Raw genomic sequence first — 23651 nt, forward strand, 5'->3', positions numbered from 1 at the left:
TCCAAACGGAGAAACCTAAAAGTGGCCTTATAAAAATAGAGAAATTCAAAGTTAAATATGTTCGGTCAACTCCGTTGCTAGAGCGCTAGTCAGACCCTAGCTACTCTTGGATACTTTTATAACTATTGAGGATCACCTCTTGCAAAACCAACCAGTTATGGACCCTCTTTGGGTGAAGTAATTCTTTTTTGGAAAGGACCCATTTTAGTACTAGGTAAAATATTAGGGGAAAAAAATTAACATTGAGACTTATGAATTGAGTTTTCCTTGATCCAACAATCCAAAATTCATAAGGGATGACAGTTATGTTATTATCACTTAAAATATAATTATTAATGCAACTAATGGTTCATTATTAAATCATAGTATTTAATTCATCAAATATATTATTATTTTGTACTCTATCATTGCCATGAGAGGAGCTCCCATGTCCATCACTTCCATTCCTCTCATTTTAATTATATAATAATAATAATAATAATAATATTATGTATTTATAATAATCTATAATATATATATATATTGAGCCTTAAGTTCAAATATTTTATTTGTGTAAAACAAGGAATTATTTTATCAAAATTAACATGAAAAATGAAAATAAAGTGATTGATGGAATTATCATGAAATGACTTATTAACAGATAAACATATAAAAAATTTTAGGTAATACATGAAAGTGTATATTATGATTCCTCCAAAAGAGAAATAAAAATTAGTAAATAACAATGAAGTAAAAGAACCCAGAATCTAAATCAACTCTTGTTGTAATTGCCATTATTGCTTTTTTATCTACATAATTAATAAAGGAACTAATGTTTATATATAGATATAGAAGGATCTATTTTATATGATTGCTTTTTCGATCCACAAGAATCAAGGTCAAACAAGCATTGCTCTTTATTGATCAAACAAAATCAATAATAAGGAAAAACCTTATATTACATGAATTTGAAAGATTTTTAATTAAATGATACATGCTTCTATACCGATAAGCAACAAAAAGAAAGAATGAACATTTGCAATACTTCAAAAACATTAGACATTTCATGTTCTGAAACCTCCCATGAGAAAAGTGTTGTTTTCTCACTAGTCGAGTAGCTTCTCTAGAAGGTATGGCTAACAATACTACGATGCCAAGGTTATCAAGTGTAACAATCAGTGCTGCAATATTCGGTACACTACCTAATAGTGCTCTAATGCCAGGTAGAGGTATTCTAACAATGCTACTATTCCATTAGTATATGACCATTGTGCCTAAGAGTCTTCGTCCTTCGTGTCCTGCCCAAATTATTTGCGAGTGTGGCAAGCCAAGTCCTTGATTAGTGCTTGGATCCTCCAACTGCCCTTCTGTTTTTTTTACCTAGTGCTCTTCGTTATGTGAGTCGAGTAAGGAAAGGTAGTCTGACCTTCATTTGAATTTCAAACCAAGCGCCAAGCTAAGGATACATGTCCTACAATGGGAGCGTCATCCCACCTAGTATAGGATTATGCCCATCATTTAATTGATGTAGCTCCATCAATGATGGTTGTTGCTCCTCTTCCAAGGCATTTCACCTATACATATATATAGTTCCAAATGTCACACTATAGTGTTCAGGAGAATCTCACTAACATTAGAGTCACAAAAAGTAAACATTAGTTAGGCTAAAAGCTATCTAGTCTCGTAGATTGAATCATGCTCAAATCCATGGTTGCCTAATATTTTTAAAGCGCTTTCTTAAAGAAAATGAAGTGTTTGATAAAGTTTTGAAAATCATTTTTAAATATTAAGCGACCTTTTAAAATTTTTGAAAAATGAATGGAAACACTATTAACCAACTTATATAAATAAAAACATTTTAATTATAATTACAATCAAACAACTCATAAAGGCCTATTGAGCTTTCATATATATAGATAATAGATGGATAAATGATTGATGGGTCAAGCAGACACAATGCTCATGGATGTTAAAATGGGTTGGTTAGGCCAAAATACAAGGGGCTTGGGCTTCCTCAAACCAAGCCCATTCGACACCGCAAGCAAAGGCAACAGAGGGTGGTAGCAACTTGCAACTTGCAACTTGCAACTTGCAAGTGATCTTGAGTTCAATAATGAAGATCATAAATGTATGATTAAAGTAGTGAGAGACAAATAGTAGTGATTCCTCATATGATTTCTGTAACTAAAGTCTCAAACAGAGGACAAAGAGAATCACACCATTCTTCCAATTTCAACATCACAAGATTTTACCTACTTTTTTTTTTCCAACTTTCCACATCACAACACCCATCATCATCATCACGGTCAAACTATAAATAAACATCCTAATAAGATAGAATCCCTCTAATTACTGCTCCAACGGCTCCATTTAGTGGGACACCCTTCTCATTTTTTGCTTTGTTTCGAAGAAGTACCAGAAAATTTCTTTCTGGGAATGCATTTCCCTTTCACTGTCTTCTCTTTCTTCTCTTCCACCTCCTCCACTGCTTCTCCCAACCCAGCCTTGGAGCTCCTGACCATTTCAAAGTACATAACAAAGTAGTTTGGTCCAAGTTTGCCACAAAATGGTAATACAAACAAAATACATATACACACACCTAGCAAGATTGTAATTGTTATTTCATTATTTGTCTTGATTTCCTAAAGAAAGAAACTGTCTAATTCTGTCGCCAAAACAATCATTTACTAATTTATGCCCCATATCGAATGATGACAAAATCATTTTTGAAAAAAATTATTTCAGGCTGGTGCCTTTCAATAATTCTGATATTTTAAATCAGACCGTGCACATTGTCAAAAAGCTATGCAAATTTTGGGCAACGATTGATTGTATTGTGGACAGATCAATTTTAGGGGAGAAATTTCTGGTGAATTAATGGCAAAAATTTTAAAATGTTTTGAATAGAGCACACTATAATTATCATTCAAGTAGTGTTATAGATTATGACAAAAAATGTTGTGGAATTGAGTCACTGACCTTTCTTCGTTGTACGAAGATGATTTCTTGAGCACTGGCTGGATGGAAACTCGGTCCTCGGTCATGGATTCAACGATACTCCCACTGAAGTACTCCTTCTCTTCCGATTGAAGGTTTCCAAATCGTGGGTTCTCTGAAATGTAATTGATCATGTCTTCTTCCGCCACCTTCGCTGCAGTTTTGCAGAGAACCCCTTTATGGAGATTGGTGTTCTTCACAGGAATGTTTGCTGAGCTTCGCTTCAGACTCGTACCATTCTTCGGTTTACCAGAGACCATGCTACCGCATGCAATGAGCTGGAGCAGAACCGAGTTGCGACTTAGTACTGGCTCAGCAAAGACGGAGTCAACTGGGTCGCCGTCTTCAAATCGTTTAGAATTGGAGTTGCTCTCGTTTGCTTTGTCAGAGACTGTAGAGGATGTGGATGGGGGTGACCCGTCCTCTAGCGTTAACTCAGTAGGGTTGGAGTTTTTCTGGGTTGCTTCAATTTCGTCGGTAGAGACTCCTCTTGAGCAGCGCGAGCGGGAGGTGTTGGAGCTGGTGTAGCTTGTCTTCTCTTCATCTTCCTCCTCTTCTTCTTCCTGGTAATCGTGCTCTTCATCTCTCATGTTCTCCACTTCTACTGGCTCTCTGTGTCGGCTCCGCCGGGGGAGAGGAATGCGTTTAGGGTGGAAGTTAGGTTCCGGAATGTGCTGCACTCTGTTGCTCACATGAAGCTGCTGGAATTTGTCTGTGACAAGGAATGGTCCCGATGAAAAGATGAGGGAAGATAAAAGCAGCAAACACAAGGTGGGGTTGTGCTAAACATGTTGTGTAATAGAGGGTGGATGGAGAGTCTACCTGTACAGCCTTCAATCAGTTCAGAGCCTTTTAGTACGTACTCAGCTCCTTCTGCCGGGTAGATGATGTCGTTCTCTGCTAAGTCATTCCACACATACCCGTTCTTGTAGCTCCTAATATCAAACACTATTACCCCAATTGTTTGAAGGAAGAAAAACTAAATGCATGTGAGAAGATGAGTCGAAGAACTTACCTTTTGCAAGACCAGGAATAGAGAGAAGGCATGCCTTTACCTCGGAGAACAGTGAGCCGTTCCATCACATCTATATCGATAACATCATAAACGGGGAAATTAATAAGACAAGAATCAATCAAAGGATATAAGCAAAGCAGAAGGCCATTATTCGATTTACCTTTCAAACGAAGCTGCTGATTGGCCAAGTGGGTGACCTCCATATAGTGGGGATGCTCAAGCTGTCCATTTCTGGAGAGGTAATACACAACTTGAACTTTCCTGAAGGGTTTGACTCGGGGCTGCAAACACACTTTGGCCCTGTCTGGACTGGTTTCTCTGCTTGATCTCCTCGCTCGAATGTCCATATTCTTCTGTGCTAGCTAGCTTCTCTTTGTTCTTGTTGGAGGTTGAAACTTGAAAACTTTAACGAATCCAACACCCCCCTTTTATCATACCACACAGGACAGAGAGCGAAAGGAATACAGGGAGAGGGACAAACCTCGAAAGGTTCAAATGCAGAATATCTTTGGATGCTCGTGAAAATGGTAGTTAACGGAGGGAGATAGAGGTCAAGGGTGGGGTCAGGGTGGCACTGCTCTTCCCATTTTGACTTTGCTAGCCGTGACCCCAATTGAGACATAAAAAAAAGCCATATAATCAGATAAGCTTTGCAACCAACCTCACTAAGCTTTTCGCCAGCTCTGTATCCTAGAACGTTCACGTCTGTGTATTTAATAGTGCCAGATTTTTACCACTGATCCATAGGGCTCTACCCCTACCTCTCTTCCATTCTTTTTCAGTTTCGTTATGTTAGACAACAACCCTTTATGATTGAAAAGTGGACTTTTCTCCCTTCCTTCTCAGATACACTAGATGTAACCTCTTATTGCTTAAATATGAAAGAAGATCAGCTAAGCTAAGCTCGCTTTCTATTGAAATAATACAACTGGAAAAATATTCCTTTTTCCTGGTAAAATATGCTATTGTAGCAGAACTTTTGAAGCTATATCATTTCCCTCAATGTAAAGAATTATGAGTGTAACCCAGAAGGTATGATCAGTGTCTTAGTAGCCATCCACGTCAAGAATAAATAGCTAAGGGTTAATGTGAAAGTTTAGTGGCGGGCTTTATATAAAGTCTTATCTTATGATAGTCTATCTCTTTTTCCCAGATGATCAATGGCATACTTTTGTTCTTCTTTCTAAAAGCGATGTCGTCCACATGTTTGCTATGATGAAATCCCACCAGCCATGATGAAATGCTACTTAACCTTTTAAATTTTCTTCACTCATGTGAGCTTCCTTTTGAGTTTGAGAAAATTTTCATATATATATGAGTAGTCAAACTATTGAAATGTTCATACATATACCCACCCATCAATGTTGCCATGATTTCACCACTGAGTGACTGCAGCAGATTAAGATGTGAAAATAGCAATTCCATGGAGATTTCAAAAAAGATTACATTCCGACCAAGCTGGTGGATGAAGTGAAATGATTAGGGTATAAAAAAAAGTAGCTTAGGTGAATGAGTATGGCAACTTTAACCCTTTTATAATGTCTCACTAAAGAGATTAATTTAGTGGAATTTTTCTTCCACACTCGCTTTATCAACAACGGACCCAGTAGAAATTATTTCCCCTCCAACCAAGATCCTTTATTCACAGAAGAAAGTGAATCAAATTTGGATATACATTTGAATGCAATAAGTTTAATAATGTTCTCATTGTTTGACAATAAATTACCATGAGATATGAGGAAAGGGTAATTGTAAGTGCCAATCTCTCCGCCTGGGGTAAACTCAGAAGAAGAGGTGATTGTGAAGTGTTCGACAAAAGGCATACAAGAGGATCTTCACTATTCTCACGTGATTGTCTAAGTTAAAGCTCAACATGTCTATCAGTAGAAATAAAGAAGTCCCACCGGCTGGTGGAGCTTCCATTTTTTGTTTGGCAGTAAGTATGGAGCTACCCATAAGGACAATGGATACGTCCCTTTTTCATTTTCACACAAAGGTGAGGGCGTACTAAAGCGTGGGCTGGTCCGGTGCATCACTGGGCAGTCTCCACATTTATATCCAAATCTTTCAGAATCCCTCCAAACGCTTAACTAATAGCCAACATATGGTATGCGTATATATCGGAATCTTATCTTCTCTCACAATTTCCCTGCATATCTTTGATAGACTCCAAGACACGGGTTGAAATGACCCAAACCACATGCTAAGATTTGCAATAGATGTGTGGAATGTGTTATCATAGATATAGATATTAAACAAGCGAGATCAAGCAAGTCACATACATAATATGATTTGATGACGTTATTTTATAAACGTAATTATTATATTAAAATTTCGGATATATTGAAGGTTGGACGTTACCAAATAGCATAGAATCTTCCAAAAATTTGTTCCAATAAAGAATAGTAGTAATGAGAGAGAATTTAATGTAGGAATTGGATAATAAATAGAAAACGAAAAGACAATTACAAAAACCTCGGAGGTTGAGCTTGGAGTCTTGGACTGTAGTGGTGTCGTCAAGTCCCGTCCCAGAAACAGCGTGGGCCTGTCACTACCCTCTCCCCAGTTCCCCCTTCTACCTTTGAGCTTACTGGGGGACTGGGTCCCCGCCTCTTTACTCTATGATTTTCCCCTCTCAACTCTGTTTTAATTTATACCTTATAGGCATATTTACAAATACCTAAAGTGCAAAATATTTTGGATATGGGCTATGGAGCTATATAATAATTCAGAGGATCAGGGTCTGACCCTGTTGCAGTTGGGCATGGTAGACTCACTGGCTAGGTCTCTCTCTAAAGGGTAACGGCTAACGAGTGGCATTACAGACTACAGAGGAGCTGCATTCACTGAGTCTCCCTACGATGTGACCCAAAGCTGTTTCTTTCTCTGTTATAGAAACTAAAAATATAAAAATAGATAAAAGGGCCAAAGCCAAAAAGGAAGGGAGGACTGAGGAGCAGTGGGACTCTGGTGTCTACCATTATGGAGCACAGTATCAGAAGAAGACGCAGTAGAATACAATGTCAAATCGAATATAACGTTTCACTTCCTCATTAATTATATCCCCATTATTAGCCTCTCATTTTTCACCTAAAGCCAAAAGTATGGGTATCCCACGCGCTCTCTCGTAAACTGTGCCGTACTGTTCCTCCCTCTGAGACATCGTACACTGATCATACCCGCGTGTGGACCACTCGCTACAAAGGCCACCTGTAATTCCAGCCTGAATTTTACTACGACGCCCCGGCTGTGGATGCTTTTCACCGAGTCAAACTGGCTGGTGGATCAGTCTGACGGCACCCGTTTTTGCTGCTAGAATGTCCTCCTTTTTTCTTTTCTTTTTTCATTTCTGATTTTTTTTTTTTTTCAAAATTTTATTTTCAATTTTAAATATAACTCTTTAAAAAACTTAAATATTAAATTTTAAAATATGCTCTCCATAATAGTTTCAAGCCCATTCGTTTTAGTGGGCTCTGTGTTTACCATTGGACCCATAGTTGCAGACACACGGCAAGTTTGAAACGTGGGCCGGGCTCACTAGAATCTTAGGCCCAATCCAGCCCTACATAACTCAACGCACCGGGCTCGGTTGCGTGCCAATTTTGAATATGAGCCACTTTGTGCAGGACCCAGAAGAAGATTCCTGATTCCAAACGAAAATTGGATAGAAAAAACAGGATATGTAGATTTCTAGAGCTTTTCAGACCCCTGGATGCACTGGTTCCGGCATTTTGCCTCATAGGAAAGGGAAAATGTAGATCGCAGGGTCATAGATTGTATATGGCCTTATGGGATTATTGCAAAGCACAATGAATGATGTTATTTATTGTAATTTGAATATATTTTCTATTTTTTTAAAAAAAAATTGTATATAAAAGTATAATATTTTATACAAAAAGTATATATGTAATTTATAAAAGTAAAATTTTTAAATTTGAAGTGCTAAAACCTTTTTTATGCTTTGTTTTTTTTAAATAGTTTTAAAAATCATTATTTTTTATTTTTTTATTTTAAATAGTTTTCCAAATCATTATTTTTTTCAATATAAACTTCAAAAGAGAAGAGTAAATGCATCTTATATAAAAATTATAATTAGGTTTTTATCTAAAAGCAGAAAATAAAAAGTATATTCAAAGTTGCACATAATATTTATGTCAAATATGATAAATTTGGCATAAGTATTTAAAAGTGTATTTTTATTATCCGTTACTTTTTTTTCAATAGATTGTTAAACACATTGAGTTCCCAGAATGATCATAGATTATTTACAAGCTTTTTGGTTAAATTTCAATGAGGAAAATGCAGTCTTGTCAGTATGACTCTATTGATAATTAAGTGATAATTTAATAGAAAAATGCGGTCTTATCGGTATGACTTTATTGATAGTCAAGTGATAATTTAAAGAGGAATCCCTTGATAGGTGGTACTATAGGGATTTTTTTTCCTTTTTGATGTGATATCGAGACAAGTTATATTCTTCAAGGGGTACCCAATAGGTGGATACCTAATTTTGGTATCATTGATATTTTTTCTATAAAAAAAAAGCAATGTAAAGAGCAAAAAATCCACCTTTTTCTTCCCTTGCCAAAAAGGACACCAAATGACAAATTCTTATTTCTAGTAAATTGTTGTGACAATACGTTGTGGTAAAGAAGTCAAAAACATTTTTTATATTCTAATTTTATTTATTTTTAAAATTTGTAGTCTTATTTGAAGAGATTTTGGCAGGGGGATGAATTTTTTGATATAACATATATTGGGATGATTTATTCTCTTTTCTTGTTTTTGATACCTAGTTCTAGGAGTCCATGGACCTACACAAAACTGCTCTTCCATTCAGCTGCATCACAAGCCAATGAAGCCATACCCCAATTTGAAAGTTCTAGGCAGGCCAATCCTCAAGTGACGCTATCTCAAAGGCCAAAGTATAATCAAAAGCATGGGCATGCGGATTCTTACATGCAAAATTGCAATGGTCGAATTTGAATATTGGCAGTCCCACTTCCACATCATAGGTCTCTCCGCCCTATATTTGACCCACATGCATAGCTTTTGCTTTTTTCACTTCCGTGGTATTGGGTACTACTGTCCTCCACCAATCGTGGTGTGAGTGAATTGGCAAAGAGGTACACACTGCCACATATTTACACGTTTCAGTTTATGGGTATGATTTTAAGATAAGGGTTAAATTCACTCCAAACCCAACATCCAGACTTTAAGTTCTCACAGGAGGTACATTTACTGACAACAGTGAGAACAGATATTTCCATTGACTTCATTCGAGTCAATCATGTAAATAATTCAAAGAGTACCAAGTGGAAGAGAAACAACAGGAGAGATTGACGGAGAAGAAGAGTTTGTCAAGCTTGAGGTCTCTTGTATCAATTTCCAACGACTTGACTCGCTCGAGGCTGACCTCAACTTTTTCCAATACCCTCGTATTTCTCCTTCCTTATAATCCTTTCACACCATAAAATGGTATATCAAGAATGAGATTTTATTAGATTAATTCATGTTCCCGACGCAAGGAAATTTCATGGTCTTAAAAGATTCTGCTACTTCCATACTAAACTGCCTAATAATTTCCCAAATGTCTTAATTAATATTGTGTGAACAATATTTACTATTCACTATCATCCTACACCATTTGTAGCTTGCCTTCTGTATATATTCGACTCGAACTCTCCTCAGTTTCCAGGAAGAGAGAGACAAATGAGTTCTTACTCGTACGTGAAATGTGTGTGGGCTTTCTATCTCTTTTCATCATGGGTCCCCACTCTTTGGTTTGCACAGGGTGCAGATCCTTATTTGCCGGTCAAAGCTGTGAATCTAGGAAATTGGCTTGTTACAGAGGGATGGATGAAACCTGAACTCTTTGCTGGGATACCCAACCAAGATCTTTTGGTACAGTTGCTTCATTTTCCTAAGACTAGCCATGCATCACGAAACACCTATGGCCACTAATTTTGTTTTATCTTCCCTTTTTGTGTTGATAAATGCGGCACTAACCAAGGAAAAGGGGCTCCTTACTGCTTAATTTTGCATTTCATCAATAACGTATGGCTCTTTATTGTGATCCTTGGTAGGATGGAACTCAAGTGCAGTTCATGTCTACAAAGCTGCAGAAGTATCTCTCCGCTGAAAATGGGGGTGGGACAGATGTTGTTGCCAACCGCACCTCGCCCTCTGGCTGGGAGACTTTCAGGGTTGGGTTCTTTTAACCATATATAACCATCTTTCAATTCTTCCTCATTGTTAACAATCCTTGCTTTTCGACTATATGATGCAGTTGTGGAGGATCAATGAGTCAACTTTCAATCTCAGAGTGTTTAACAAACAGTTCTTTGGACTAGAAAATCAAGGCAAAGGAAACAAAGTGGTAGCGGTTTTAAATTCCCCTGGGAACTCAGAAACATTTCAGATAGTAAGGAAGAACGACGATCGAAATCGAGTTCGCATAAAAGCATCAAATGGCCTCTTCCTCCAGGTATCCCATCCATCCTAAAACTGTATATTTCAGGGCACAAGGCATTTCCTCACTCTTTTGGGCTCTTAAACACCCCATAAAAAATGGTAGTATTGTGTAGAACACTAGACAACAAGTCCATACATGTGAAAACATGATAAGCTGAGGGTTAGACTAATAATATAAAGATCTATGATCTGGTCCCAGCATCTGCTGTTTTTACTGTATCCTCAGCTCCATTCAGGGATGAAAAAGGGATTAATCTAGCTCTCCCAGTTCACATTAGGTCTCAGTTCTAAACTAGGATCCGCCTCCTCTCCTATCTCCAGGGCTAATAGTAATAGCTAGCTAATTAGCAGGTATTCAACAGCAGCAAGTTAGTTTCAGTTGTCAATTGAATTATTTACCAGTTCTAGGAATAAATGCTTGTGGATCTCATGATTATTGGGCTTTTATTCAATAATCAGGCAAAACCGGGGCTGGTGACTGCAGACTATGGAGGCTCAGGTTGGGATGACAATAATCCATCCGTCTTCCAAATGAAGATAGTCCGGACTTTACAAGGAGAATACCAAATCACTAATGGCTATGGTCCAGACAGAGCCCCTCAAGTCATGCAGGTAAGGGTTCAAATATGATTTCTGCAACAAGCCTAGCAAGAACATTTAACTGATGAATACTTTTTATCACAATCATCAGCAAAGCATTTGATCATAATAAAAGCACAAACCTCTTAATATCAGGATCACTGGAATGCATACATCACTAATGAGGATTTCAGATTCTTGTCATCAAATGGTCTGAATGCGGTTAGGATTCCAGTTGGGTGGTGGATAGCGAGCGACCCAACACCACCAAAGCCTTTTGTGGGGGGCTCCTTAAAGGCCTTGGACAATGCTTTCACATGGGCACAGTAAGTGAAAGAAAAACGGCCATACAACTCCATCTCCAACCATCCTTAGCCACCATTCAATATGTTCATAATATTTCTGGGTAATCACTAATTTTGCAGGAACAATGGCATGAAGATTATAGTTGATCTGCATGCAGTTCAAGGTTCACAAAATGGCTTCGATCATAGTGGGAGCAGAGATGGGTTTCAGGAATGGGGAGACTCCAACATTCAAGATACTGTTGCAGTCATAGACTTCCTAGCAGCAAGGTTTCAGAAGCTAAAATAAAGTTTTATCTTAACATTTTTTTTATTTTTTATTTTTTTGGCCATTGCCTTAAATGCTTCAGACTTGATTTTTGGGCAGATACGCCAACAACCCGAGTCTAGCAGCCATTGAGTTGATGAATGAGCCTCTGGCTCCAGGAGTTACACTCAATGATCTTAAGAAGTATTACAAAGCTGGTTACGATGCCGTGAGGAAGTACACATCAAATGCTTATGTGATCCTATCGAACCGACTGGGGCCTGCTGACTCCAAGGAGCTCCTGGACTTCGCCAGGGGCCTTAATCGTGTAGTGATCGATGTGCATTACTATAGCCTCTTCTCAGATATGTTTAACAACATGAACGTACAACAGAATATTGATTTCATCTATAACCAGAGAGCTTCAGACCTCAGTGCTGTTACCACTTCCAATGGCCCTCTCAGTTTTGTAGGTAAGTATGAATCACATATTTATTGCTTATAACACAATCATGGATTTAGAATTATTTGTCATACAGATGTATGATGATGGTGAATTTTCTAGGGGAATGGACCGCAGAATGGGCAGAAAGTGGAGCATCAAAGGAAGACTACCAGAGATTTGCAAAAGCTCAAATAGATGTGTACGGGCGTGCCACTTTTGGATGGGCTTATTGGGCTTACAGATGTGCTCAGAACCACTGGAGCCTCAAGTGGATGATTGAGAACGGCTATATTAACCTCTTAAGTTCCTAATATGAATATTAGCTAGCTACTATCCTTGCATCTCCTTCCACTCCAACTAATGGTTTCTCAGGGGAAATGTATTTCAGCTAGTTATAACTTATATAATAAGTGAAGAAGATGCTAATCTTTAAACATATAATAAGTTCGTTTTATACTTCTGTTCTTTTACCATTTTAGAATTTGGGGTGGACTATGTTGAAACTTGTAATGGTTTGACCACCAACCGATGCACTTTCCGGTCTGAGTGAATGAACCGATGCTCAATCCTTTAAACCGGTGGTTGAACCGTCAACCCGGATGAACCGTCCGATTCCTGAAAAACCTGTCAAGATTTGCGCCTTAAGTGACTTGAGCCACAGGCTACATGTTACATGAGGGAGGGATGGCTCACTAAGCCACTTAATCACTCTGATATTTCTTGTTGTACAATTAATGAAATAGTAATATAAACTTTGATTTTTTTTCCATTTCCACCATATAAAACCATTAAATAAATATAATAAATTTACATTCTTCATGTTATATTTATTATATAATGATAAGTATGAAAATAATATAAATTATTTAATATAGTAATTTTTAATTTTAAAATAATGAGATTTATGATAAAATTAAATATTATAATTTTTCTGTCATTTAAAATATATCCTAATACTTAAATAGTATATATGTTTTATCTAATAAAATTTTAAATATTAATAAATTTATATTTATCTTCATCATTTAATTCGAAATATCAAAAATTTTTAAATAACCAATATTATTAAAAATTTTAATTTTATATATATATATATATTCTTAATTTCTTTTTTTTTAATTATATATAATATAATAATTATATATTTATGTGTGGACCCCGCATTTCGGCTCATGCGTTTCCCACTCGATGGCGAGCTCGATTTCGATTTGGAAAATGATTTTTATTGATTAAGAAAAACTGACTTGGAGTCGCCACTTATTTTTGTTTTATTTTTTTAAAAGGGTAAACAAAATAAGAAAGAAAAAACCCTAAACGTGACTCCTTGTTTCGGAAAAGGTGGTCTATGAAAAACCGGATCGGATTCGGGGGTCAGGTTACTTATCGGGAAGGTACGATAGAGACCGTAGCACCCCTCTAAGCCCCTAAAGTTGGGTCTCTACTAATAAAATGAAGCAATCAAGGCAATTGATGAGGAAAATCAATTAATACTCAGAGTCATCATGCACATGTAAGAGTCGAGACATGCATAGACAACGATCAGAGGGAAAATAAGTACATACCTGGGCAACAAACCGTCATACGCTATCAATAGAGAGAGTTAGTACACCATATAGAGCACAAAACATACCACATGCATCACTAAACGGGGATTAAAATTGTTCGAAGGAAAGCTAGATTTTTGAAATTCATTCGAGAATCGGAATCTTAGAGATTATTTTGAAAATTAGGTTCTTAGGAATTATATGTAAGAGTAAGATTTTAGAAATTAAATTTGAAAGAAAATTGGGATTTCGAGGAATTACTTGAAAGTTCGGGATTAAGTTACGAAAATTGGGACTTCAGAAATTAAATTTTGAAGGAAACCAGAATTGAAAGTCATTTGAGAAATGGAAAGTGTGAAAATCGAATTATAAAAATTGGAGATCTTGGGGATCATTCGGAGGCAGAATTTTGAGAAATGAATGGATAAATGACAATAATAATGGTAATAGCAAGCAAATAACGGAATGGATGTGAGAATTAGAATATTTAGGAATTGAGAATTAAATTCGAAATTTGGAAAATTGGGGTTTCAGGAGACTAAATTGGGAAATCAAGATTTTGAAGGATTATTTAAAGTCGGAATTTTAAGCAAATGAATAAGCAAAGGGAATAATAATAATGATGAACTAATAATGATCGGATAAACATTTGTGAAAGTTAGAGTATCAGAAATTGAAAATCGGGCTTGGGCATTTAAAGAATTATTAGAGATGGAATTTTAAGTGAAATGAAGAAGTGAGTAAATGGGATGATAATAATAACAATAGTGGAGATAAATGGAATTTTTATTTTGGGAATTCAATTTGGAAGTCGGGTTTTTGAAGAGATTAAAAATTAATTTTAGAAGTCGGGCTTTTAAAGAATGGAACTTTAATGATTGAGATTTTTTTAAAAAGAAGTAGGTAAATGAATAGGAAATAACAATAATAATTAGCAAAAATGATGTTTAGACAAATGAAGGTGAATAATGGGATTTTCAAGATTAGAAATTAGGAGAAATATTTAGAGATGGAAGATAACTAAATGAACAACTAGAGAGATAATGATAATAGAAATAGAAGTGATCAAACTAATGAGGATGATAATAGGGTCCTTTGGAAATTAATTTGGGGATGCATAAAGAAGGAAAACGAGGGAATGATAAACAAAACGAGTAAATGAAATAAGAAGAATGGATAAAATAAGTGCAATGGTCGGTGCTTGCAGGCCTGAAGGTAGCCATGCAACTGCGGGCCCGGATAGAGTATCAAAACGAAGGAAAGGCCCCCTTGATCCAGGATCCATGCGCATCCATACCAGAATCCCCTCTAATGGGACGGCCCATCATGGAAGGCCCAATTGACACTGATTATTCATGTGAGGAGCTCTGCCCCATTCATAAGTGGTGAGATCAATACATCCCCGAGTAGACCATCAAGAATTTGCGTGGCATACTACCCATGGCCTCCATATGGTTCCTCGTGCCTTTCGAATGGTATATAACTTCTTGGTAGTAGCCTTCCGTTTCATCCATAACACTCTTTTCCATAGTTCCCAGTGCAAGCACCACAGATTCCAGAGCATATCGCAAGTGCATGAGTTCAACATCTTTCATTCTCTTCTGGGCTGCCAAATTACAAACAATTGGTTGCATGCTTATCCGGTCAATGGCATCTTGAGACTTAAAGCCACGGACTACATCGAATTATACCCGCGGAGAGTTTTGAATAGAGAACCATTCCAAAACAAAGTTTCCAACAAAAGGGTCAAACCGGTTGCCTCCTTCTCCCGTTGCCAAGACTCTACTAGATGAAGCCGAGATAGCACCAGATCCGTTCGAGCTCTTCATCTCCTGGGATTTCTGGCTGCCGACAAGTCCATCTGGAGCGTTGAAGTCAACTTACCCAGATATTGAATTGCTTAGTGAGTCCTACGCACCTTCTCCATCACATCCTTTTCTGGCGTCGGCTTCTTCTAATAGATCTTGTGATGGAAAGCTTCAAGCAACCTGACTTCAGCATTAAGATGAGACGGTTCGACCTTCTTTCTTCCCATGGAAGCGACTAATTAACGCATGGAAGGCTGACCCCAATCCTTGCTTATTTCAAAACGCAGATACTACCCCCAATCTGAGAGCTGAATGCAAGTACTAAGAATTTTCTCAGCTCGGATGACAATAAGACTGATGCCAACTCTTGTAGCAGCTTAAATATCCCCACAAAATGAGTCTCCAATGCACGGATGCCATGAAACAAAACTGACCGAACCTTTGCTATGGAATGGCCTGAACCGTTCATCTCAATCTGTAACCATAATGTCGAAAATCCATGCATGAGAGCCGATGTGTACATGGGGAGTGGATTTGGATAGGCACATGCATGAGGGTACGTGGTACAACTATGAAGGTGATCATGCATGGCCGTGCATGGCCATGCAAAGGTGAGAATGATGAACTAGGGGGCATTTGAAAACGAACAGGTGAGTGGTGTGGTGTAGTGAGAGAAAGGGTGGTGAGTGAAAGATGAGATGAGTTAAGGGAAAGGTGATAGAAATTAGTGGTTTTGGGTAGGGTTACGGGTAGTGTGAGAAATGGGGTGGAAGAGATGGGTCCGGTGTGTATGGGATGCAACGGACGTGGTGATGGATATGATAATGGGTAAGTGGGGTATTTGGAGGGTGACGACTTAGAAAGAGCAATGGGTTGAGTGGTGTGGTCAATGAAGACATTCATGATGCAAGATGAAGAAGGGGTGAAACAAGGGACAGAGTATGAGAGATGAGAGTTTGGTAGGTGGGTTTGAAATATATGAGGGACGGATAAGTGGGGACATTCACGTGTATAAAGTTTTCTTTGTGTAGGAGAGCATGAGTTAAGCGGGCAATAGGAAGTGACAAGGGGGGTGGGACCAGCTGTGGCAGCAGGTGTGATGGATGGAGGACTTTGTGGCCATTTTCTCTGAGGTGATCCATCTGGTATTAGATCAACTGGAGCCCAAACAGGGACCTCATTATCAGGCCCCTTTCCTTGAGAAACACTTGGCGAGACAGATGGTAGAATTATTAGAGCCTTGAAGTGTGGAGGAGTTTTACTAAGTGGAGGCGACAATCTCGGATTACTTGGTGGCACGTGACCATTGGTCGTTTCAGATGCTGGAGCAGATTTAATGGGTGGCAATACAAGTGGAGGGTGCAAAACAGGCTTATTTATATGAAGTGATGGGCTTAGTGCCTTGCTTCTCGATGACCTTGCTCAGTGGACAACACCAGGTCATCCTTTATTTCAATTGCACCAGATGTACAGTTTCTTCAGATGAAGAGCTACCAGAAGACTTAGAACTAGAGGATGCAATCAATGATTCAGCAACTGCAGCAGCATGCCAAACATCCCAAACAGCCCTCATCATACGCTGTCCTCTCAAAAGTTCCACTTCTCTTGGAAATGCCCAGGCCGCTATGATCTCTACAGCCCAAGGAAATCAACCGCTTGGCGATGGCGAGAAACCATTGGCATTAACTCGGATATTTCTTCCTGATCAAAATCAGAAGCAATACCAAAGGTGGCCAGAAGCTGCAAGAATGCATGAGCTCCCAAGGAGTTCCTATTGCTGGCATCAATGTCAAGAGTATCAACCTTGGGCTTCCATTCCTCATCAATCGCTTTTGCCATTTCTTTAACATCATCTGAGACTTCAGAAACAGGTCCCAGATTTGGTTTTGTTAGCAAAATACTAAGGCGTGCCATCAGCATGATACAGGTTCAACAGAGACCTAGCATCCTTCTTCCCATCCAAATAAGGTGTTTCAGATATGAATTGGTGAAGCTTTTCTGAGTCTGTATCTTCACACAATCTGATGAGCTAGGGATAAGACTTCAACTCCACACTTCCATTTTCATATGACGGAGTTGAAGCCATTGTCTAGGAATTTGAAGAGCGCATGCCTCAAGAGGAAGCCTGTTTTAATTCATTGCTAGCACCGTCTGAGGAGCACCTGGCAATTCTCCTAGGACAGCGGCACCTGGCAGCAATGCAGTGACAGACGGCACCACGTCAAAACCGCTGATTAATAATTCTATCAGCACCAGCACTCCAAGCCCTGCTCAAGACTGCTGCAACGTCAGGCACGTGGCACTGCTTGCCCTGGTAGATTCCTGAACATGCTCGTTTCATCATCTTACAGTCATACCCACGAGCAACTTATCAGATTTCCTTCGAGAACCTTTCCTTCTCACTGTTTCCTTCACTTTTCTTCCTCTTTCTATACCTTTTCCTTTCCATCATTGTTCAAGTCACCATCCAAAATAATATGAGTAAGACTTGGAGTGGTTGAAGTAGCATGAATCTCTTCAGAACAACTTTATTCTCTGATAACATCAAAACCTTGAGGATCCGTATCCTCGTAAGGGGTCACAGCAAGAGTCCTCTTCTCATAGTCCATGCATTTAACACGGTCTCGGAACAACGAGTAGCCATAACAAGCAAGAAATAATGGAAATAAAGCATGAAAGACAACAGATGAGGATAGTCTCACCTAAGGCTTCACTCATGAGCCACCAGTGAACCCTCCGGTTATGTGAGGCTAAACACATCAAAATATGACTATGGGCATGATTGTGGAATATTTCACAGCAAAAGCATGGCATATTAAGATTAACAACCTCATGCATATCTCAACAAACAACAGGTGGCTTTCATTATCCACCCCCAAGCAAAACCAACAAATATTCAAGCATCAACAAGAGATATGGAAGAGAGATAACATCCAAAACATCAACGAGCCTGCAGTAAACATTACCTGAAGAAGTTTTCTCCAGCAAAAGCAACAAGACGTCCAAGCTCTTCTCCAGAAAATCCCTCCGCCCCGCTTGAAGCCAAAGACCTCCTTTTTATCTCCTCCTGTTTCTATCTTCCACAGCAAGCCACTACCGACTCCACTGTTCCTCGCATCAGCAGCACGTCCACTGCCAACCACCAGCATGGCCGCCCACGTTTATGCAGCTGATTTCCCGGGTGTGGAGAAAAGAGGGACCCCCCTCCACTTTATCTCTGGTGCTGCCCGACTCCTCAATGTTATATTAAAAAAACTAAGATCTCCCAAATGGGGGTCTACAAATATGCCCCTCTTCGGTAGAGTTCACGAGTGTGAGGAACATGAGCACTGAAGTGAAAGGAAAGTGTGAATAGTGAGTGGAATGAAGTGAACTCTATCGAAGAACCAATGAGACCCCCATAGCAATACTAGTGAAACACGAACTCACTCAAACTAACAGACAAACACGAAGGCTCTAAACCTGAGAGAAAATGATGTCTCAAAATGTCCCTGAAGTCACACTGAGGACCCAGGCTTCCTCTAAGACGTCTCCAAAAGTGACTCGAAATACCATATCAAGGATGAGTAACGGTCGAACCACTCTAGAAGTACGGGAAAGAATGTGCCAGAAGGAGACTATCCTAAGTGAACTATATGAAAATGACAAATGTAGGGTGCTCAATAACATGACAGAAATATGTATCGTGAACTCAAAGGACATCGTCATAAACAGTGAGAAGGGAGATATGAAAGGACAATGACGAATAGGCGATAAGCACGGGGTGACAAGGTGAGGAAAGCCGAGGACGAATGCAAAATCTTGAAGGTGGGATGTGCAATGCCAGTGAATATCAATGCCCGGAGATGTGACTCTGAGTGACAAGACTGACCCTAAACGCTAAACTGAGAAAATAATAGCTCTGGAATCCAAACAAAAAAAAAACTAACTCTAAACACTAAACTATAAGGCCCATAGGTGAAGACCTACGGTGGTGACAAATCTAAAACAAAGGGAGATGCCCTAAGCGAACTGACGGTAGGAGAATGCTCTAAACAAACTGAAAATAGGGGGATGCCCTAAACAAGATGACGGTAGGGGAATGCCCAAACGAAATGACAGTGAGGGGATGCCCCAAACGTAAATGACAGTGGGGGGATGCCCCAAACGTAAATGACAGTGGGGGGATGCCCCAAACGTAAATGACAGTGGGGGGTTGCCCCAAATGTAAATGACAGTAGGGGGATGCCCTAAACGAGCTGATGGTAGGGGGATGCCCTAGGTAATAACTCATAAAGATCAACAAATGGGTCCGATAACCATGAAATCAACACGAGACACGGTAAACCCGAAGAGAGGGGGTATGCCCCAGTAGAAAAGCACTAAAGGGGGTATGCCCCAGTGTGACGACTCGCAAAGATCAAGAAATAGATCAAGTAGTGAGAAAGATCTGCAAAACAGCTGATGAACTCAAAGACGGGGGTATGCCCCAGTATGGCATGACACTGCAAATCTCAAACCGCCGGAAACGGCTGAAAGAGACTCTACGAGTCTCGAACGACGCTCCGCTAAAAGCTCATATCGATGAAGAGCTCAGGAATAATGATCAGTGAGGTGAATACAACATATCCCGGCCGAGTGATGGAAACTGTAACGGATATGTGAGAGAACGATCGCCTCCAGGGCTAAATGAGGGCAATATGCCCCTGTATGACATCAGATGTACCCGATCTGTCCTGATGACCCGAGAATAACACCAATGGGACGCGTAACAGATCTGATATGTACCCCACTGAAATGATGACGCGGGAAATCCAGGCACCAGAGACAACTCCATCCAGAAATCACGACTATATCAAAGGGTATGAATCTGGCTGAATGACTCAAGAGAGGCTCCTCGGAGTATTCGGACAAAATGAAATCAAACATCGACCTGGCGTGTATCTCATAACCGTGGATGATCATGTAAACCAGTGGGGATCTATAAATCTCGATCAAGATGGGGAATATGCCTCAGTGTGGCATCGAGAATGTAACATGCCGAAAAAATCAGATGAGCTCAGATCATCTCTGTCTGCAACTGAATCAAACCCACATATCGAAGAGGTATCCATCGGAAGGAAGCATGACGACACCTAAACATCTAAAAGCGCGGGCCTGGCTAGATGGCTCTCGATAGGCTCCACCAAGGACTCATCGTGAGGATAGCGAACATATCGTCATCTCTGCATACATCTCGCAAATAAGGATAAGCATGCAACTCCCTCGTGATCTGTAAATCTCATCCGAATGGAAACATGCCCCTGTATGGCATCGAAATGTATGATAGGTCGGAGATCAGATAGCATGGAATCATCTATCCTCGAACATGTGACCTCTGCGAAAATCCATAAAGATCCTCCGAAACGGAATATGCCCCAGTATGGCATCAGGTGCGCGACAGGTCCAAAGAACAAATGTCATGAAATCATCCATCGTCGAGCACGTGACCTCCGTGAAGATCCGTAAATCTCATCCGAAACGAAAATATGCCCCAGTATGGGCATCAGATGTGTGACAGGTCAAAATAACAAGTGTCATGAAATCATCTATCGTCGAGCACGTGTCCTCCGTGAAGATCCGTATATCTCATCCTAAACAGAAATATGCCCCAGTATGGCATCGGATGTGTGACAGGTCGGAGATCAGATAGCGTGGAATCATCTATCCTCGAACATGTGACTTCTGCGAAGATCCATAAAGATCTTCCGAAATGGAATATGCCCTCCCGGATGGAGAGGCATGATGGCATCCAAGTGTCGAGAAGTGCGGACCTGGCTGGGTGGATCTCAGGGGCTCCGTAAGGTAACGATCATGTCCACGTCTCAGTGAGCATCCAGTAAGTGATGATGATTGTGCAAATCTGTGAGGATCCATAAGCCTCCGAATGAAATGGGATATGCCGCAGTGTGGCACCAGAGATGCGATAGGTCAAAAATCAGGTGACACCAAGTCCATCATCGTCAAACTCACGATCCCGGTAATCCGAACACAACTGAATCAGACCTGCACATCAAAGAGGCGACCCCCAGAAGAAGAAGCATGACAATATCTAAATATCAACCAGATCTCAATCACCTGTCCGAGTAGAGGCTGCCGAAGACGACATCTGATCCCATGGCCTCAGGGTGGTCTTAAGACACGGGACGTAACGTAGGCCAAGGTGATAGGGCGATGGAAATGAAAGGAAACTAGGCTCAAATACCCAATGATCAAAACTCATGCCCTCATATATGAAATGCAACATGTATAGTGAACCCCATGAGCCATGGACCTGAGGATGCCTAACGTGAATATGATGTCGATAAGGAGACAAATGAAGCAACATGAACTGATAGTGGTATGTGTAATGATGATGCGAAATGAGTATCGAACCCGAGATGGGTCGCTGTAAGGAGGGAATAAGGTGTGAAGGGAATGAGATGAATCACAAGCAACGATAAAAAAACGACAGCGAAACAATGAATATGTGAAGAAAGGTGGTGATCGACTCAGATCAAACATGAAGTGAAGTCACATCAATAATGAATGTAATGATGGAAAGGACAATGACTCGGAGTCCTTAGGAGAAGGTCACTCATCTCTCTCACAAATAGATATGACGAAGCAATACAAATAACATGGGATCTCAGAGAGCTCACATACGAACTCCCAATAACGAACATACTCGATAAAAATGACCCACAAACATCAATATACATACTCAATGATAAAAAAATAATACACATCTGCGTTGTTTTTTTTTTTTTTTTTACATATGTACAAACACGCGTACCCTGAACATGAACAAATGAACCCCAAAGATGATATCAATAACAAATGGACACACTCCCAAGTGATAAGGTAACAAACAAACTCTCTCTGACAAGATGACCTTCTCAAACTAAGGATCTCTAAACCTGTGTCTGCGAGATAGACGGTGGGAATGATGTGACTATCCTCCATGTGATGAACTGAGGAGGCTCACCACTCAGGGTGGAGAGAATATGAGACAAACAAATAGTAGATAGGATAGGGAAGAAGAGATGAATAACACAACCAATAAGATGAGATGAAAATGCAAAGGTGCAGTGATAGGAAAAGATGATGAGAAAAACATGCCCCTAGGTCCAAGGCTCATGAAACTCTCAAACAATGCATGCATACATTAAAGGGCCCCTGTCCCGGTGTGAAAATGTGAGCAAGGCGATAAGAAAGAAAGGCTATAATACGCATGTGAGGCTCAATGGGCTAGCAACAGACTATGTATCACAAAGGAATAACAAGGTAATGGCTAACCGAAATGATGGCCACCCATCCTGCGACCATGGTCTCAAACATAGTACCTCTTTAGCTGATCCACATTGGTGGGCTCTGAGAATCGGTTTCCGTCTAAATCCATCAGCCATGTAGCGCCCTCTGGGGTCAACTCCCTGATGAAATAAGGTCCGCTCCAGTTGGGTCTGAACTTCCCTCTAGGATCTCTGATCAATCCCCTGATGACTTTCAAGACTAAGTCACCTACATGTAGTGGTCTGGGTTTGACCTGCTTTTTGAAAGCGCGGGTCATCTTCCTCTGATATGCACGAACATGGTCTGCTGCTCTCAATCTCCTCTCATCTAGGAGATTGAGCTGATCAAATCGAGCCTGAGCCCAATCTGTCTCGGGAATCTGCTGCTCTAGTGCTACCCTCAACGAACCCATCTCAATCTCAACGGGTAGCACCGCCTCCATGCCGTACACCAATGAGTAGGGTGTGGCGCCTGTAGAGGTGCGAAAAGAGGTCCGATAAGCCCACAATGCAAATGGGAGCTTCTCCGACCAATCCCGAGAAGTCTCAATCATCCTCCGTAATATCCTCTTGATATTCTTATTCGCGGCCTCTACTACCCCATTCGTCTGCGGCCTGTACGCAGACGATCTATGATGCCGAATGTCGTATCTCTGTACTAAGGTGTCAACCTCTCCTCTGAAATGTACCCCTTTATCTGAAATCAACTCATGAGGGACTCCATAGCGACAGATGATGTGTGATCTGATGAAACCAGCGACTCCAGCTGATGTCAATCTCGCATATGAGGCGACCTTCACCCACTTGGTGAAGTAATCGATGGCGACCAGGATGAACTCATGACCACTGGAAGATTTCGGTGAAATCTTCCCGATGATGTCAATACCCCATACGGAAAATGGCCATGGCGAAGTAAGTGCATGCAACTCGGAGGGCGGCACGTGAATGAGATCTCCGTGTATCTGACAC

General features: G+C 40.0%; 2 protein-coding genes across 2 annotated transcripts; one reads left to right on the top strand and one right to left on the bottom strand.

Moving 5' to 3' along the window:
* Positions 1–2080: 2080 nt before the first annotated feature.
* LOC117917612 (protein UPSTREAM OF FLC) lies at positions 2081–4872 on the bottom strand. The gene is made up of 5 exons (XM_034833938.1): positions 4152–4872; positions 3992–4061; positions 3799–3911; positions 2959–3688; positions 2081–2493 (listed from the first exon to the last, which is right to left on the bottom strand). Exons 1-5 carry the CDS (start codon positions 4336–4338, stop codon positions 2367–2369), a joined length of 1227 nt encoding a protein of 408 aa, XP_034689829.1. The 5' UTR covers positions 4339–4872; the 3' UTR covers positions 2081–2366.
* Positions 4873–9695: 4823 nt separating this feature from the next.
* Positions 9696–12475, top strand: LOC117919299 (probable glucan 1,3-beta-glucosidase A). The gene is made up of 8 exons (XM_034836448.1): positions 9696–9895; positions 10078–10197; positions 10281–10478; positions 10925–11077; positions 11201–11370; positions 11470–11619; positions 11717–12069; positions 12162–12475. The coding sequence occupies exons 1-8, from the start codon at positions 9704–9706 to the stop codon at positions 12350–12352; spliced, it is 1527 nt and encodes a 508-aa protein (XP_034692339.1). The 5' UTR covers positions 9696–9703; the 3' UTR covers positions 12353–12475.
* Positions 12476–23651: the final 11176 nt, after the last annotated feature.

The sequence above is a fragment of the Vitis riparia genome, chromosome 7, assembly GCF_004353265.1.
Source record: "Vitis riparia cultivar Riparia Gloire de Montpellier isolate 1030 chromosome 7, EGFV_Vit.rip_1.0, whole genome shotgun sequence".
NCBI classification, from domain to species: domain Eukaryota; kingdom Viridiplantae; phylum Streptophyta; class Magnoliopsida; order Vitales; family Vitaceae; genus Vitis; species Vitis riparia.